The sequence below is a fragment of the Marmota marmota genome, unplaced genomic scaffold, assembly GCF_001458135.2.
Source record: "Marmota marmota marmota unplaced genomic scaffold, marMar, whole genome shotgun sequence".
NCBI lineage: Eukaryota > Metazoa > Chordata > Mammalia > Rodentia > Sciuridae > Marmota > Marmota marmota.
The window spans coordinates 40,497,011-40,515,352 of NW_026000026.1; the positions used below are offsets into that span (position 1 = coordinate 40,497,011).

At 34.1% G+C, this 18,342-nt stretch overlaps 1 protein-coding gene across 5 annotated transcripts in view; it reads left to right on the top strand.

Moving 5' to 3' along the window:
• The window catches only part of Macrod2 (mono-ADP ribosylhydrolase 2), a 1,954,610-nt gene that overhangs the window by 1,858,585 nt on the left and 77,683 nt on the right, over window positions 1-18,342 (top strand). For 4 of the 5 annotated variants that reach the window (XM_048811888.1, XM_048811890.1, XM_048811889.1 and 1 more), the window contains 3 exons: window positions 2,186-2,263; window positions 16,051-16,125; window positions 16,392-16,484. In XM_048811888.1, coding sequence (XP_048667845.1) covers window positions 2,186-2,263; window positions 16,051-16,125; window positions 16,392-16,484 — 246 coding nt within the window. The remainder of the gene's footprint in view (window positions 1-2,185; window positions 2,264-16,050; window positions 16,126-16,391; window positions 16,485-18,342) is intronic. The other variant, XM_048811891.1, reaches the window with a different exon arrangement.

Below are 18,342 nucleotides of genomic sequence, written 5' to 3' on the forward strand. Positions count from 1 at the left end.
TTGTCATCAAGTGAATATGTATATTTGTGTGCACACATAAAATACACTCAAATATTGCATCTCTGAAATGCATACTCGCTTCACTGGTTATATTTAATTTATTATCAGGATACATCTTAGCATGTATTTATTTGGTACCATTAAATAATATTGTAAATATCAACTGAGGATATCTTGGATTCAATGAAATGCATTATATAGATTACATACAGAACATCAGCTCAGAAAGTGCCTTGGTAATGTTAAATCAATCTCCCAAGGAAATTGAAAAGGGTAATTTGCTGAAGACACAGATTTTGGTGACAAAAACAGATGCATCCCAGTGATTAATTTTTCAAATGCTTTCCACTCATGTGAATCATTTGATCACAAGCTTTAAAAATGAATGTAAATTATCTTTTAAAAAACACTTCTTAAGTAATATGTGGTGCAGAAACATACTGTTTATGTAAGTTAAAAAGCGATTAATTATTGTTCAGTGAAAAGGAATAAATTCCAAATATATGTAAAATCTTAGATAATCCTAAAATGTTAATACTGAAATGAGTGTTCTAAAAGACAATATATCAAAAGATAACATTTTCCTATAAATGAGTAAAACTAAAACACTTTCACATTTAAATTGTAGCCTAATAGAGATAGTTCCTTTTTCAATCATTGTTTATTTTCACTATTAATGTAGGAAAAAAGGCAGTTGAAGGATTTTTTTTCAGTCCACATGTTAGCTCCAAAATTAAAAAAGCACATTTTAATGGGAGTTGGTTTAAAACAATTTGACATGAGTGAGATAACAATTTGAAAAATGTGTCTATGCTCAGTTTTGCTTCTAAATTTTGACTTTTAAACTTATTGTCAGTCTCAGAAAGAAACAAGAAGCAGTGAAGATAATTAAACATTTGCCTTGGGGGAATTATTTGCAGTTAATTAAAACCATACACTTCGGGTTTATACTTGCTTCACTGGTTATTAAATTTGAATCATATGTTAACTACCCAGGTTTCTCACTTGTCCATCAAATGTTGCTTGTGGCAGGGCGAAGAAACAAATTTTCCCATAATATTCCAAACCATAATGTTTGAAGCTCTCTGTCTCCAAGTTTTGAGAGGGAGGGAACAAAAGAAAGAGAGGGAAAGGGAAACAAGGAAAGAATAATTATTTTAGACTCTAAGTCATCACTCTTGAAATGCAACTTAGTGATGCAAACTCAGTAGAGAACTTATTTTTAAACAATACAGGTGTAGGTCTGCCATTTCCAGCTTTCTCCATGGCCACATGCAAACAGGATTAACTAGGGGGTTTTAAATATTTTTGAATTACCTTCCTTTTGGCTATTTAAAAATATCTACTAGATTGTAAGCTCTATGAGGGCAGAGATTTAGTTGTATGTTCCCTATTGACTCTCTGGCACCCAGAATAGTGCCTGCCATATGATAGCCCTTAATAAATATTTACAAATGAGTAACAGACCTATTTTATGCATTCCTGCTGACCCATTCACTGGCTCAATCCAGTGTCTTTTTGGAGAACCTCCAGAGAAACCTCTTTCAACATTCTAGCTTTGCAAGAGTTCATAGAATCCTTTTAGCTATGTTATTTCCTAGATAGTATATACTATAACCAAAAAATGAGTGTATGTTAATTCCATACCTAAATGTGCTATATGAGAGAAAGAATGACATTGCTCAGAACAGAGGGTCTGCATTCCCTCATTGCTATTGTGCAACTCATATGGTACCTGGGAAAGATAATCATAATTACCACTGGATTTCCAAAGTGCTATTTCTGATTTTTTCAAGGACTCATGGCTTGTATATGTGAACAACTACAGTACTGGAAACATTAAGAACATTAAAATTAGAAATTCCTTTAATCTTCTCTATTTTGCCTTCCTTTCATATCCTTTCCTACAATTCTAACACTTTCACTGATGTATGAATCCTGCTTTGTATTTTCTACTTTGTTGCAAACAGATTCTCCAACTACATCTCTACCTTTGTAAGCTTTGTGTGTATATCTCACAGGCTACTTTAAGAAAAGCTATTTATTAATGAAAATCTTTTAAGTATTTTAATGGTTATTTTTTAAAAAATAATAAATTCTGTTGCCCTGAAATATCTATCATGTTAGTACTGGAAGGTGCTTTTCTTTTCTCAGTTAAAAATGCTGATTAAATGTTTGTTGTCAGATTCTTCAAAGGATGACAATATTATAAAAGACAATGAAGTAACAGATCATTCTGTGTGTGACCAAGATCATCCCAATGGTAAGTTGTGAGATCCTTTTATAGTTATTTTTTTCCTCTTGGAAAACATTCCATCTACAAAAGCAGATTTGAGTTTTTTTCTGGAGAAAAAATGAATTCTGAGGTATTTTCTTAGTGCTGAACACCAGCTGATTGGTAGCTGACATCTTGAGATAGGGTTTCTGCTTTCCACAATCTTCATTACCCATTATTTATGTACCAGGCTGGCTTCATTTATTTTGTTTATTGTTACCTGCCTGTATTCTATAAGCATTGGTTTGGCAACTACTGAAATGAATGTGTGATAAGAATGAGAATAAATGTGAGACATATGGAGAATAAACCCAGGAGATTAAATCTACATATCCTTGGAATACCAAGAAGACCGAATAGAACAAACAAACGAAGCAATCTTTAGAAAACTAATAGGAAAAAAGTTTTCCTAATGCAAACCAGTTTCTCTGTCCAAAATATGAGAGTATGCATTATATTTATAGACAAAGAAAATGAAAACTCAAATGAGAACAGACACCTACGTAGCCTCATGGAATTTCTGAAGATCAATGATAAAGGCTTTCAAAGCATACAAGAAAGTCTAAATCGGGTTACAAGTAATATCACCAGAATCAGATTAGCTTTAGCCTTCTTCTTCCGCAACCCCAAATGCTTAGAGAAAATGAAGTAACATTTCCAGAGCTCTAAAGGACACAGTTTCTATATTTAGTGAAGTTATTATTCATGCATGGAGTCAAAAGTAATATTTTCTCAGGAATACAAAGATTAAGAAAATATGCTACCCAGATATCCTTTCTGAGTGAACTAACCAAAGGCCTGTACAAAAACAATAAATATAGGAAGGAATGTAAAATCCAAAACCAAAAAGGCACAGTTTAGAGGAACTATGTGGTCAGACCAATAAAATATATGAAAATGTTAACATAATTATTTCAAAATAAGCATCCAAATATTTCACCTAATTCTTTTTTTTTTTTTTTTTTTTTTNGTTATATACAGGGTCTTACTGAGTTGCTTAGGGCCTCACTAAGTTGCTGAGGCTGGCTTTGAACTTGCAATCCTCCTGCCTCAGCCTTCCCAGCTGCTGGGATTACAGGCATGTGCCATGGCACCCAGTTGAGACAGGTTTTTCTAAGTTGTTGTGGGTCTTGCTAAATTGCTGAGCCTGGCCTCCAGCTTGTGATCATCCTACCTCAACTTTCCAAATACCTTAGGTTACAGGCAAGTGCCACCATGCCCAGCTCGAAATATTTTAACTGAAATTTATAGTATATGCTGTTCAAAAATGACAAAGGTAAAGAAGAGACTTCTACTATCAGAAATGAAAGTCAAAATAATGTAGGCCATTTCTCTCATTAAAGAACTAGACAATTTAGACAAAACTGTATATATTACATGTATATGTGATATGTTATCTGATTACATTATATATCATATGGTATTATTTTTATCACAGAAATATGTGTCACACATAATATGTATTATTTAATAAATTATACACATATCTATTTTATATGTATTGTGTGATGGGAAGAAAAAAAAAACGACAGAGTTAGAAAACATCAGAGGGTTGATAAGATAGCTAAGACTTATCAAACTAAACCCAGAATTTAAAACTGCTCTTTACCTTAGGAGAAGGTAAACATTTTTTTTTGGCTGATTCTGCAGAAAATTGTCTGGAGTCCTATTGATGAAAAGGAAAAGGGACCGTACTATACCCACCACCCTATATTTTGGGCTGAAAACCTAAAGATACATATCCCAGAAGAATAAACCCACAGTATATCTATTTTCTGAAAGCTGTTTTCCATTTTCAAGTGATCTCCATCCCCAAATTAAATTAAGAACAGCTCAGATTATTAACTCTCCCCAGGCACCTGAGAAAAACACACGTGAAATATTTATTAGAGGAAAAAAGCACCTTGTAGACTTCAAACATTTTTTTCTTTCAAATTTGTGAAATATAATGTCTTGCTGGGCATGGAGGCATACACCTATAGTTCCACCAACTCCAGAGGCTGAGGCAGGAAGGTTGTAGGTTTAAAGTCAGCCTCAGCAACTTAGACATGCCCTAAGCAATTTAGTGAAAACTCATCTCAAAACAAAAAAAGCTGGGAATGTTGCTCTGTGGTTAAACACCCCTGGGTTCAATCTCCAGTACCAAAACAAACAAACAAACAAACAAATAAATCTAGCACACACATACCAAAAAATAGCTCCACACCAAAATGAGTAAATAAGATTACATGAAACAGAATATGAAGAAATGAGATAAATAGACCCACATGAGCTGAAAATATTAGGGTTATAAGTACAAAGTATAAATTAATGGTGAAGACTCTGTATAAAGGAATAATGATAAGATTGAAAATTTTATCTGAGAACTAGATATTGAAAAGAAAAGAAAGCCTAGAAATAAAAGATCCTGAGATTAAAATTAATGATTCAATGAATAGATTTATGGTTTAATAAGATATTAGATGCAAATGAAAAAGAATTTGTGAACCCTAAGTTAGGTTAGAAGAATATATCCAAACTAAAAACAGTGGGCAAAAGGATAGCAAAGGCTCAAAAAAAAGGAAAAGATCACATGTTAATGGAGAGAATTGGTCAGGAGCAACATTTGAAGAAACTATAATGAGAAATTTCCCACATTGATAAGAACATTAGGCCAAATGTCCCAAAAGCCTTTTGAATTCAAAGCAGAATAAATAAAAATAATTCCACAACTAGGTCTATTATAGTAAAACTGCACAAACCAAAGATAAACAAAACTTATAAAAAGCAAACTTCACTTGTACTGATAGTTGATTTTCCAATAAATATAATGAAAATAAAAAAAACAGTATGGCAACATAGCTGCCAACCAAGAATTCTCAACCCAGGAGGGAAAAACATGTTTCAAGAATATAGGTTAATCAAGACTATTGCCAAACAAAATAAAAAGCATGGCTCATCACTGCTTTCTGGTGTCCTACAGTCAGGAACATACTCATTCCAAGTAGAAGGTCAAAGACAAAGGAAGGAATTAGAGCAAAGTAAATGGTAATTGGATAAATCAAAATGAATATTGATGGTACTAATCAATAGTGATAATAATCATAATGCCTTGTGGGAATTAAGATACACATTGCTTTAAAATATTCCACCATAATGACATTTACTGAATAAGATAAATTTAAATGTTCTGGTATTGTTCATTGTCATGGGAGGTAATAGTATCAATTAATTTTCAAATTTTATAAGATTCATGCTTCCCCAAGAGTCAGGAAATGAGATGAGCTCTGTGATTGCCCCAGCTGACAGCCTGGAGAGTTTCTAGGTTATGGTTCAGAGAAGAATGACTCCAACTCTGGCAGAGTCCTGTAGCCTCTTACAGGACTGAGGATCTTTTACAGACTCTTATTTTCGTCCAGGAGACAGAACTAAAGATCCTGGGAAGCTATAGTGGCAAGAGTTTTCAGGGCAGAGTAATGGAGAGGAGAGAGCTCCACAGAGGGGACACCTTAGAGATCCACAGAGGGAATGCCGTAGTCTTCAGCTGAGTACTCTTTGGTGCATGCACATTTTAAAGGAGACTACCCAAGGCTATGTAAATATGCTAAATGGCTTTAGGGAATTATACCAGAAGTTTATATGGAACTGGAATGAGTGCCTATTGCCACCAGACCCTGGAAAAGCTATTACTTCACAGAGACCTCAGAAGAGTTTTGCTTCTGTAATAGAGCAAAACAAGCAGTAGACCAAAGGCTACTCTAATCCTCCATCATAAACTTAAATCGTTAAGACATTAAAGGATCAAATTATTTCTGTGTGGGCCTGGGGCTGTAGCTCAGAGATAGCTAGCCCTTGCCTAACATGTATGAGGCACTGGGTTTGATCCTCGGCCCTACATAAAAATAAATAAAATAAAAGTATTGTCCATCTACAACTAAAAAAAAAAAAAGAAAAATTAAAAAAAAATGTTTCTGAGTAACCTAGCTACATTCCAGAATTTAAGAATTTAAGAATATTTATAAGTATATAAGTATATCTCACATCCCACAATGTAAAATTGACAAAATTTCCAGGAATGAAAAGAAGCAATCCGAAGATACTTCTCTGTGCCTCTTTCCTATCTCTGCACATCTTGTGAGCAGAGGTCTGTGTTCTGACCAGTTGTATCAAGAATGTTTATATTGCAAACAACCTTGGAAGATAGAGAACAGGCTTGCTGATAGCCTCAGAAGATAAGAGTAGTGTCTCCCACCAGATCAAAGAGCAGATATACTTAACTGTCCACAATAAAAGGTCCAGATTCTCCTTGTCCATAATAAAAGATCCAGATTCTCCAGATTCCCTTTGATACAACCCACCAAGTGTGCAACTATCACATATCCCCCTGATAATACCCTGTGGGAGCTGTGCTCAGGAAATGGGAAAAAGTACTCTGGTTACTGCTATTGATCTGAATACTAAATTGTTCTTCATCTTCATCTTCGACCTCAGAAATCTAAGTCTTTTGTCAGCATCCATGGAACCATGGCTAGTTAACTTGTTAATTTGCAAGTAGATCAAAATCTCAGATCCTTCACAATATTTGACAGGAAACAGGAATATATGACTCCCAGCAGAAGAAAAGTCAATTAATATAAATCAATTCAGAAGCAGCTCAGATAAGATAATTAGTATGGCAGAACATGCTAAAAATTATCATAGCAGTATTCCATATCTCTAAGAAGCTAAAAGAAGTATTTATTATGTTAATTCATGACATGGAAGATATCAAAAGACCCAAATTGAATTTATATCGATGAAAAGCAGTGTCTGAGGTAAATTGCACTTAATGGGAAAACAATGGCAGAGTAGACACTATAGAAGAAAAGATTAGTGAATTTGAAGATGTAGCAATCCAAATTGAAACTATCCAAACTGAAACACAGAGAGAAAAAAAAAATAGCTGAAAAAAAATGAAAAGAGCATCAGTAAGCTATGAAACAATGTGCAGGAAAATTCCAATTATAGTAATCATAAATTAGAATGTCTGAAAGTAGGTATGGGAACAACAGATGGAAAAAAATATTTTTAAGTAAAAATGGATAAAATTTTCAATTATTTGATGAAATTATGAACCCATATATTCAAGAACTTCTAGGGCCCCCAAACAAAATAAAGATAAAGAAAATCATTCTAGCACATCATAATCAACTCAAAACCAGAAATAAAGAGAACAGTATAATAAACAATGAGAGAAAAAGTACAAGTTAGACAGGAAGAAAAAATAAGGATGAAGAAAATGTCTCATTGGAAACTACAATGGCATTTTTTAAATGTGGATGTGGATGAATTTCACAATGTAATGGTAAACCGAAGAAGTTATGAACAAGTGTGTAGATCATCCTCACCTTACAATAGGGTTACATCCTGATAAACTCGACGTGAGTTGAAAATATGTAAAAAATGCATTTAATACTTCTCACCCACCAAACATCACAGTTGAGTCTAGTTTACCTTAAATGTGCTCAGAACACATAGTGGAGCAAAATAATCAAACCAAAGCTTATTTTCTAATAAAATAAATATATCTTGCAATTTATTAAATACCTACTGAAAGTGAGAAACAGAATTGTTGATGGGTACACTTTCACAGCATCATCAAGTCAAGACATTGTTAAGTCAAGCCATCATAAGTTAGGGACCGTCTATGTATTATAGAACTTAATTGATATCAAGTTCAGAAATCAGGGAAAAAATAACATACATTTAGAAAAACATATTTTGGCAGTAAGACAATAAAATCTAGGTAGTGGATACTCTGACAGCCAGGATGTTGGTTAAAGCTTGGTGATTGGGGAGGAGGTACTGATTAGGAGAGGGCCACAAGAAAGACTTCTAGGCTAAACAGTTATTATAAAAACATATTTTGTTAAATTTCCTTTTGGTTATTTAATTTTGTCCTCTATATTTGTGTATACCTTCTTATATGTATGTCACAATTTTATTAAATAGTTAAAAGAGGAAGGAAATGAGGAAGGGAAAGAAGTGTGAGGGAAGAAAGGAATCATTAATGGCAGAGGCTACAAAATAAAGACTAAGGTGTGGCACAGGGAAAGTTGCACATACAGTTGACTTCCATAGAGACTCAAAAGCTAAAAGTTCTGGGTTATAGATTCTAACAACATAAGGCTTTAAGAATATCCTTGATACATGTAGATATGTAGATAATGACAAATATGAAGGAAAATATGTTAAGTTTTAAAATTCCCCCAAAAGCTCATATTAAACATGTAAGTTTATTTAATAATGCAAATAATAATAAAATGTAACTAGCAATGTAGCCAAATCACAATGTATCAAACAAGATGACAGAAACACAAGCAAATAGTTATAACAGTAAGTATAATTAAGTTACTTTATCAAGTGTGAAAAGCATTCAGATTGAATGAAATTCAATAAAATTGTAACATTTTAAAAGGATAATGTTAAAAAAAGTATATTTGGGAGATGAACATCAAAAGAAAACATGAAAAACTTCTTTAAAACTATCCAGTTAGAATTCTAGCCAAAAGCCTCAAGGGAGAAAGAGTTGGTTATCTTATATTGATAAAAAAATTCAAATCCCTAATTAAATATAACAGTGATGGATCTTTGTCAGATGATGGGGCAAGATACAATACAAATAAAAACCTGTTGGAAATGGGTTGGGGAATTCACAGATACAATATTATCAGCAATGAAAGAACAAATGGACTGAAAACGACGTGGAATGTTTTTAAAATGTGGTTAACAGTGTGGTTCTGCTGTAGGAGTAGACAGCTGATCAATGAAACAAACTGAAGAGTTTAGAAATAGACCCAAGTAGATCTGGGATTTCAGTACATATTCTAGCTGACATTTCAAAGACAGATCACTCAATAAATGGCATTAAGACAACTGGTTGGCTATTTGGAAAAGTAAGTTGAGTCCCAACCTCATTCCTTACACCAACATAAATCCCAGAAGGAGCAAAGATGAAATGTAAAAATGCAACTATAAAATATTAGAGTAAAAGAACCAAAGGTTATTTTTCAGCACTAAAGAGAAATTGAGCTATAAAGCCATGAAAATACATAGCAGAAACTTACATGCATATTACTAAGTGAAAGAAGATAATCTGAAAAAGCTATACACTATGTGGTTCCAGTTATATCACATTCCAGGAAAGGCAAAACTATATAGAGAGTAAAAAGATGAGTGGTTTCTGGAGTTCAGGTGTAGGAAGAATGAATGAAGAAAGCACAGAGGAGTTTTGAAGCACTGAAACTAGTCTGTATGATACCATAATGGTGGGTACATGTCAATTATAATTTATTAAAGAAGAAATATAATAATTGCAAACTTGAAAATGATGGTCCTGTTACTTCTAGAAATGAAAATAAAATAGGAATGTGCTATCTTCTCTTTTTGATAATTGAAAATGCACACAATTGGTGGAAATGGGGTTTCCAAACACACATAAAAGGCATAATATTCTGGCTGCTTTGGCAAAACTTAATAAATGATGAAAAGTTCATACTTGGATGGAAAAATTATGCTGCAGGAGTTTAAACTCAATTAACACCCAGCAAGAGCATGGAGATATTTATTCACAAAAATATTCATTGCAACATTGTGCTTAATGGTGCCTGGGTGCACACACAGATAAAGAAAATATCTGAAATTTCATCCAAAACATGGAATATTGTACATATTTTCAAAATAAGGTTTCTGGAGAAATTGTCATCATGGTAGATGATGCTCATTAAAACATGAAATAAAATGGCAGGAATCAATATATTATACTCATGTGTCTGTATATATGCATAAATATGTGTTTATGAACACATATACATGTCTAATATTAGATATACACGTATATAGACACAGAAATTAGTATGTAGGGATACATATGTATGTTTATGTATATGTGTGTATGTACTTATATGTATGCATACACATAAGAGAAAGATAGCAGTTCACAATTTTAAAAATGTCCACCCCTTAGTTATAAAAATATCTGTTAAGTCTCAATACTTAAAATCACAATGGGATTTGGAAAAGATTTTGATTTGAATAATAATAAAAATACTACATACTAAAACTTGTGGATGCATCTATAAGGAAATTGCATTTCTTGTTTCTTTCATAACTATAAGAAAAAAATAATTTTAGAAATAATTTACATTTAAAGTGTAAATTTTAATGGACCTACAAGAAAACCAGGAGTATCTAGGAAATAGTCAAATTCTTGCTAATCTAGGTTTAACTTTTGCTTTTAATCTGGGATATTTTTAGGCATGGTAAAAGAGAAATTTTGAATATTAGCAGCAATCAAGTTTCAAGCCTAACAAAAAAAAAGGCACATTTTCCATTATCTCTTTAAGAGAAGCATCAAAGAAACAGCCTTTGTTCTTAGAAAAATTTGAGCATCTAATAATCTGCAAACAATAAAACTAAGTTGTTGTTGCTTTTGTTCAAAAGCAGTCCATTTGCAAAGTGAGTTTAGGTTAAAACCCTAGAAATGCTTAATTCTAGACTGACATCCCCAGACCAATTTTTATGCAAATTAATTAAAGCAAGAGCTTTAGCTTGAGCCAAACTTAATTACCAGGCCTTCAAGAAACAATCATGTGATCTATTTCTAAAGCATAATGAATGGATTTTTGGATTATCTGTTCTAATGGTCCCCTCCCATTAGTATGGATGATTGAGTTCTCTGTATGAAAAATATATACATAAACTGTGGGATCCTTTGTGCTCTTTTGTTTCCTCTACCAGGAGGGATTAGGTCAGAGGACTGTAGGGGGAATTCAAGCAGACAGAATATAGAGAGGCAAACATAAAGCTTGCCCCCGTGGGGCCAAGAAAGCAAGATGGAATGTGAGTGCACAGAGGAGAGAGGCAGGTGGACTGGAGAGCCCCAGCATCATCAATACCCAGCGGGCGACTGGGTGCAGGCAAAGAGCTCACACATACCTTGTCTTTAATGTGCCAAATCTTGTCTTGGCTTGGGAATGAACAAACATGATCATTCTTGAATTTCAAAAATGAGCACTTCATTTCTTCCCTCAGTTTTTACTAACTTCATTTTAGAAAAAGGGAAAAGAGGAAAATATATGTATTTCTATTTTGAGTAATGATTGATGAAATGCATAAAGGACACAGGTGAAAACAGATCAGAAATAGAGACAAGTGAAGAGGGCAGGGGAGAGAACTGTTGCCCAAAAAGCTCTGAAATGGCCTGTCATCTTCAAAGTGAAGTGTCAGGCCTCACAGTCCCCAAATCCCTGGTATTCATCAACAGCCTCAGATTACCACTTCAGGCAGTCCCACCTTATCAGCAATGCCCCAGGCCCTGTTGAATTGTGATCTTCTCACTCGATTGAATCCTTCTGCAAATTTGTCAAAAGCTGCATAGGGACAGTCAGGAATGCGGACTGTGTCTACTCCCTGATTGCCCTACTCTTTCCCTTCATTGTACAGACAAAGCCAAATCACGAATAATGAGTTAAAGATTGCAGCTAGGACCTTGGTGTAATGATTAGATGTGATAGTCACTTCCCCATATTAGCAATGATAGACAGCATCATTCAATAAATAGTGGAAGTTCCCTCTTAATATCAGCCACCCATAAACAAACATGGATGTGCCTGGACACTTCACCAAGAGATATAGGAACCTAGGAGATATTCTAGTGGCACATTCTAACTGCTCCCCCCCCCCCCCCCCCCCCCCCCCCCCCCCCCCCCCCCCCCCCCCNTCCCCCCCCCCGCCCCCCCACCAAAGATGATGAACTTGAGGGAGAAGAAAAGAATATTTTTGCAAATGGGAAAGAATGCTAAATGGGTACAAAGGCAAGAAGAATAATGATGAATATTAGGTTTAGGGAGAATGCTAGTTGATTTTTCGAAAGACACAAAAGTAGATAGTCAAGTTACTTAACCAGCTAGTTTTCTAGAGTTCAAGAATGGGGACTGAGAAAAAGAAATTTGATTTGGCTACATGCACACCACACACACACACATACACACAATTTCATCACAAATGCATGTACACACACAAACAGAGACAAAAGAAAATTTAGCCAGAAATGTTTCTTCTATGATATCACTGAGGGCTTTTTTCTCTACCTTTAAAGCTTTCTCATCATAATTATTAAATTATAAAATGTTCAATTCTTATAAAATATAAAATATATGATAGCAAAATAAAAATTCTGTAACTTAAAATCCTGCCTACCATTCAAAGGTAATCAATGTTGAAATCTGAGATAACAGCCTTCCAGTTTTTTGTCTGCACTGATATAAATATGAAGAAAGGCACCTGTGTGTGATTTAAAAAATCAAATCGTTTCTATTTTAAACCTCATAATATATTTTCTGTCCTGTTTATTATCATTTCTCATTCCCTTTTGCTCACTATCTCTGCTTCCTTGGTGTACTTTCATTCGAGAGTTTGATATCTAAAACATCAGTTTGTTTATCTATAGGGTTTTTCTCTTCTATAACATCAACTATAGATATTAATACTGTCACTACACTTTTAGGTTTATAGATTTTTTTTTCTTATTTTCTCACTCAGTTTCCTGTTCATCAGTTCATCTTTTCATTTCCTCGTTCATTATTCCTCATAGTGCCAACAACAAATACATTTTCTGTAGTTTTTGTAGTTTTTATAAAAGCAGTTTTCCTTAACATAATTCTCTTATGTTTCAATTTTTAAATACCCTTTTTGGATAACTGGAAATAGCCATCATGGTAAAATGTTTCTCAGGAGAAAAACTGAAAATATGCCCTTTATTTTTTTTTGTGTGTGTGATTCATATTAGTATCTTTCCTTTCATCCAGCCATTTTGATGTCTAACTAGTATTAATTTAGAGAAAATCTGGAATTCAAAAACTGTGGCTCAATTTTTTTTTAATCAGAAAAAATTAGGTTGGTGTCCTTGCCTCTCATTTCTTGAGGTTGATTTTAGAATTTTACATTTATCCTTATTAAGATTCATATTATTTCACTTAGTGTATTGTTTCAATTTTGATTTTGTTGTCCAATGTATTATTCATTCCTCTTAGTTCTCTGTCATGCCATAATCTTCTAGAAGTGGTTTTGTCAAAAAGTTGGAACCCTGTATTACATCTTCTTAGAAAGTGCTCATTCAATATTTAATGCCTGTGATGTGAAACTATCTACTTTTGAGGACAGCACTCTATCTTATTTAAAATTTACTCCTAATACCTGACATAGTTAGCATTTAATGAGACTCCATACGTGGTTGACTTTATTAGCTTTACCTCACTGTGACCAAAATACCTAACATAACCAAAATTTATTTCCTACTATTCATCAGTTTCACATCTGGGTTCATGCTCAAGTGAAATGAATACATAGTACAACAAAGGACCTGTACAAATGCTTTTTAGCAGTGTTATTCATAATAGTCCCAAACCAAAAAACAGTTCTTACATATAGCATAGTACATTCAGACAAGTAGAATAATACATATCAATGAAAAATAATGACCATTTTAAACATGCAGCAGCTAAAATTAATTTCACAGACCAGACAACAGGTCTTGCAAAAATAAGACACAAAATAGCATTTTTTATGTTTATATGAAAAACAACAACAACAACATAATAATAAAACTGTTGCTTGTTGGGGGGCATCAATAGGAGGAAGCCACAGGTGCTAGAAATGTTCTTCCTCTGGGTGGTACTTACTCATAAAGACTAAGTGTGTGTTTATGTAAGGAGTCATTAAGCTGTATACTTAACAATTTGTGTATTTTACTATATGCAAGGTAGACCTTACTTTACAAACTCAAATGCAAAAAGATATTTTCCAGTCTAAACAAAAAAAGAGATATTTGTGGTGAGATATACCTAGTAATAGATTTTGAAAGCAGAATGTGGATCACAATATTTACCTTACCAGGACAATGTGATGATTAAGGATAATAGATGTGAAGCATCTAGACAAAGTCTGGTATTTTTTATGAGATCATTAACTGGCAGATACACTTATATCCCATAGACCAGTGCTTCTCAAGCTTTAGCATGCACACAAATCTACGGAGATCTCATAAAAATGTCGGCTCTGATTCTGCAGGTCTGGAGTGAGGCCTGAAATGCTGCATTTTTTAAAAAACCTTCCACATCATTCCATTTCCACTTTCCCACTGACCATAATTTGAGTAGCAATGGAAGGAATGGGGAATTTTCAGCAGGGGAAAGATCTTGATCAAATTTATGTTTTAAAAGACCATCTTGCTATTTATTGATGCACAAAATCGATTATAAGAGAATAAGATGAAAGATCCAAGAGACACACGCTGTACCTCTGGTGAGGAAAAGGAGAAGAGGAATGTAGTATGGGAAAAGAAACATCTGCAGAATCATCAGTACTTGGGATTTCATTGAACTTTAGCTAGGAGTAATGAAAGACAGTTATTAAAGACAGCTTGAGGTTGTATCTTCAATGATCAGACATGTAAATATGCTTTAGTTCTGATTATTTTATCAGATCCTTTTGATAACAATTGAGCTCAGGAGGAATGGATGTCATAAAAAAAGACCTTTTTTTTCCTATCAGCGTCACATTAAGAGAGAATGGATCAAGGGAAAGTAATACAGAGGGTAGTTTAATGACAGTTGTATCAAATGGGAAGATAAAGGATGAGGGACTGTATATATCAGCATTATTACAGTACCAAGTGAGCCCCAAAGTTTCATTAGACAACAAGGGTGTGTTGCATTTATGCCTGGCCCTGTTTGTCTTTGCTCTAAATGATTTTATTCCAGGATCTAGACCTGATAGAGCATGCTTTGATAGGAGCAAAAGGGCTGGAGGAAACATGCAATGGAGCTTAAGCTTCTGCTTGGATGTAGTGTACATTACACGTCTTCCAGTGGCATTTTGTACACCAAGTCACATGAACAGGCCTGAAGTCTATGGGGGTGGCAGCAGCATATACTTCACCCAAAGAGGCCTATACAGGTCACATGGTAACAGTTAGGAAAATATAATCCTCTTACAGGAAGAAGTAGGGGACAAGTTGAAACAATAATGCTGCCTATCCCAGGGATGTACCCAAGCAAACAACCCAAGCTTCTCTGTGTGTCCCTTTTGTTCCTGTAACTCATCTTAGCTCTGGATTTTTTTTTTTTTATTCAATAGTTAAATACCTTCAATGCAAAATATTTCATTAGCATGAGGCAAAATAGACACATTTCTATTTCCTCTGTTAATGAGCATTTAAATGTTTAAAACGCTCAAGGGGAGGGGAAGGAGAGCAGCCAGGGGGAGGGGAAGAAAAGCGAATACTGGATAATCAGCCTTGAAGTAATCAAGAGTTGACTGAATTCTCTCCTGACCTTTCCTATATCTAATAGGCGACTTCAGAGAAAAGTTGAGCTGTTATATGATTTATTCCTGCGTGCTCCCATTACCCAAGTTTTTAATGCTCTGTTGATTAAAAAAAAATAAAATGAAATTGCAAGTGGCATTTTGATTTTTTGGAATCCTCAATAGCGAAAATATTTATTTCTTAAAAGGTAGTTAAATGTATGAGCTAAATAATAATTACAACAACCAAAGAGGAGACTTGTGGGCCCAAATTATCTCACAAAAAATTGATATAAACTTGATCATTTGAAAAATGATTATTGTTGCCCCTTGTTTCAGTTCAAAACTGTTCTGTATCTCTCCATGCATGATTGAAGCATTTTCAAACCAGGGATAAAGCTATGGTCATGCATATCACATTTCTTTTATTTTTCAATCACTATTCTTAACAGGAGAAGAGAACGATTCAACAAAGAATGAAACGAAAATTGAGACAGAGTCCCAGAGCTCATATATGGAAACCGAAGGTACTGAAAACAGAATATATTGTTATCAGAGAATGAGATGAAGCTGTGAACCATGACATCTATATATAAAGTGTGTGTGAGTGGCGTTCATGTGTGTGTGAGGCAAGAGTCCTGGAGGTGACAAACAACAGTTTACTGCTTTTTGAGCCTCCTGAAACTTGGAGGAATGAAGAAGAACTTTAAACATTCTATGCTGTACTCCCTGTGTTTTGTCAATGATGCCAACTGCAACATCCCTGAGTCTCCATTGGCCTCTTTCTATTTAGAGCTTTCATCAAACCCAGAAGATACGACGATTGTGGAGCAGCCAGAAGTGATTCCACTGACAGATGACCAAGAAGAAAAGGAAGGTGAAAAAGGTAGGACAGCTCTTAAATGAACCCATCAAGAGAGCTTCCTTGTATTCCTACCCAGAACTCAACTATCAAAGTTATCCTCATGCAATCGCAGTCTGTAAAGGGGGAAAAGGAACATTCTTTTAACCTTGAACCTGCCTTTGAAACTAGAGTAAAATTTAGATACTTATAACATCTTTTTTGGTTTTCCCCTTTTCAAACAGAATGAAGATGCTTTTGTTATTCATTGAGGTTCAAGTTAAGTTTTTAAAACTCTAGTATTGAGAAGATCTGTAAGAAATCAAAATTATACACTACCGGGAAAATTCCTAGAAAATCTGATGGCTTTAAAAAAATAAAGTAACCTTTTGTATTGATTTCATTCTGTCTTCCTTTGCATGGTAGTGATTAAAGAAGCAATTTATGTAAAATACACTCATCATCACATGAACCTTCCAATTTGTAAGCTTCTCCTGATAATCTTGGGATACAATAATATTGAATACTGTTTTTAAAAATGAGTGAGGTTATAATGATTTCTAAGGATTAATGAGGAATGAACAATTTGAAAATATTAAAGTAATATTTAGGGCAATAAGCCAATATATTAGAGTGAAGATAGAAATCTTTTATAAAAATCCTTTTAAAAACTATTATCAAAAAGTTTTGTATTTATTTAGGAACTTGAAGAATGCAATTTTTTAAGAATAAAGCAATCTCTTTAAAAAGAACTCATGAAATAATTTGTCTGGTGCACTATCTCATAAATCATACTGTTCTTAAATAGGTATTTGGAAAGCAGTTGCAAGGTGATAACTTGATAGACCTTGTTTATAGAACAGTGTGATCAATTTTGCTTCCAAATTAAAACACAGACATGATCTCAATTGTAAAATCAGGTCAATAGCAACTACAGCTTCCAAATTATGAACAATTCTTGGCAGGGGCATTGATACAGTTTAATTGCTAAACTAACTTAGTAATTGTGACACTTTTCAAAAATTTTTCACTGTATTTGTATCACAATATTCTTCCACATCTATATCTCTATGAACGTTTTCTCTATTGCAAATCCTAGTGCAGCCTCATGCCACCATGTTCCTGGCCGGCCAAGTGAATGGTACATTTGAAGTATTTATGTCTGACAATGATGAAAGAAATTTGATGCAACCTTTACTCAGATTCAGATACGTGATATATAGTTTCCTTTGATTCTAATCCTAAAATGAAAACACACAATGTGTGCCCATTTACTTAACTTTTCATTGCAGAAATTATTTGCTTTGTATATTGTGCCTGAAGAAATGCAAATGAGTTAAAGAACATCAAACAATGGGTACATTTTCCTCCTTTTATCTTGACCTGTAAATGGAAAAGCTCACATTTACAGTTCCCTAGCAGGGAACATTTCTCCAATTACTGAAAAGTTAAATACCTGCTTTTCCTCTCCTCCTTATAGGTATGCCAGTCCTCTTCTGTATATGGTGGAATGGCAGGTCAAAATCTGCTACGTGTTTGTAGTGACCTTAAACTTGAATTTCTTTATCAAAATGTGACTTTTTACTCTAAAAGAGCAATACCAGTTGGCTTATGTTAACCATGTTTTCCTTTTCTGTCTTTATCATACTTATCTTGGCCCAGCTTTGAATATTTCTGCAACTTCAATTATTTCAAATTGAAATAACCTTAAATGTATCACCCCTGTCATCTTATACTTTGCATCAAAGTAAGAATTGAGAGTTATTTTGTTGTATTTAAGAAAAGTACTTGCCTTGTTCCCTTTTCTGCTACTAATAATATACCAGAGACTGGTTAAGTTATAAAGAAAAGAGGTTTATCTTGTTGGGTGTTTCTAGAGGTACAACATCAGGGGCCCCCATCT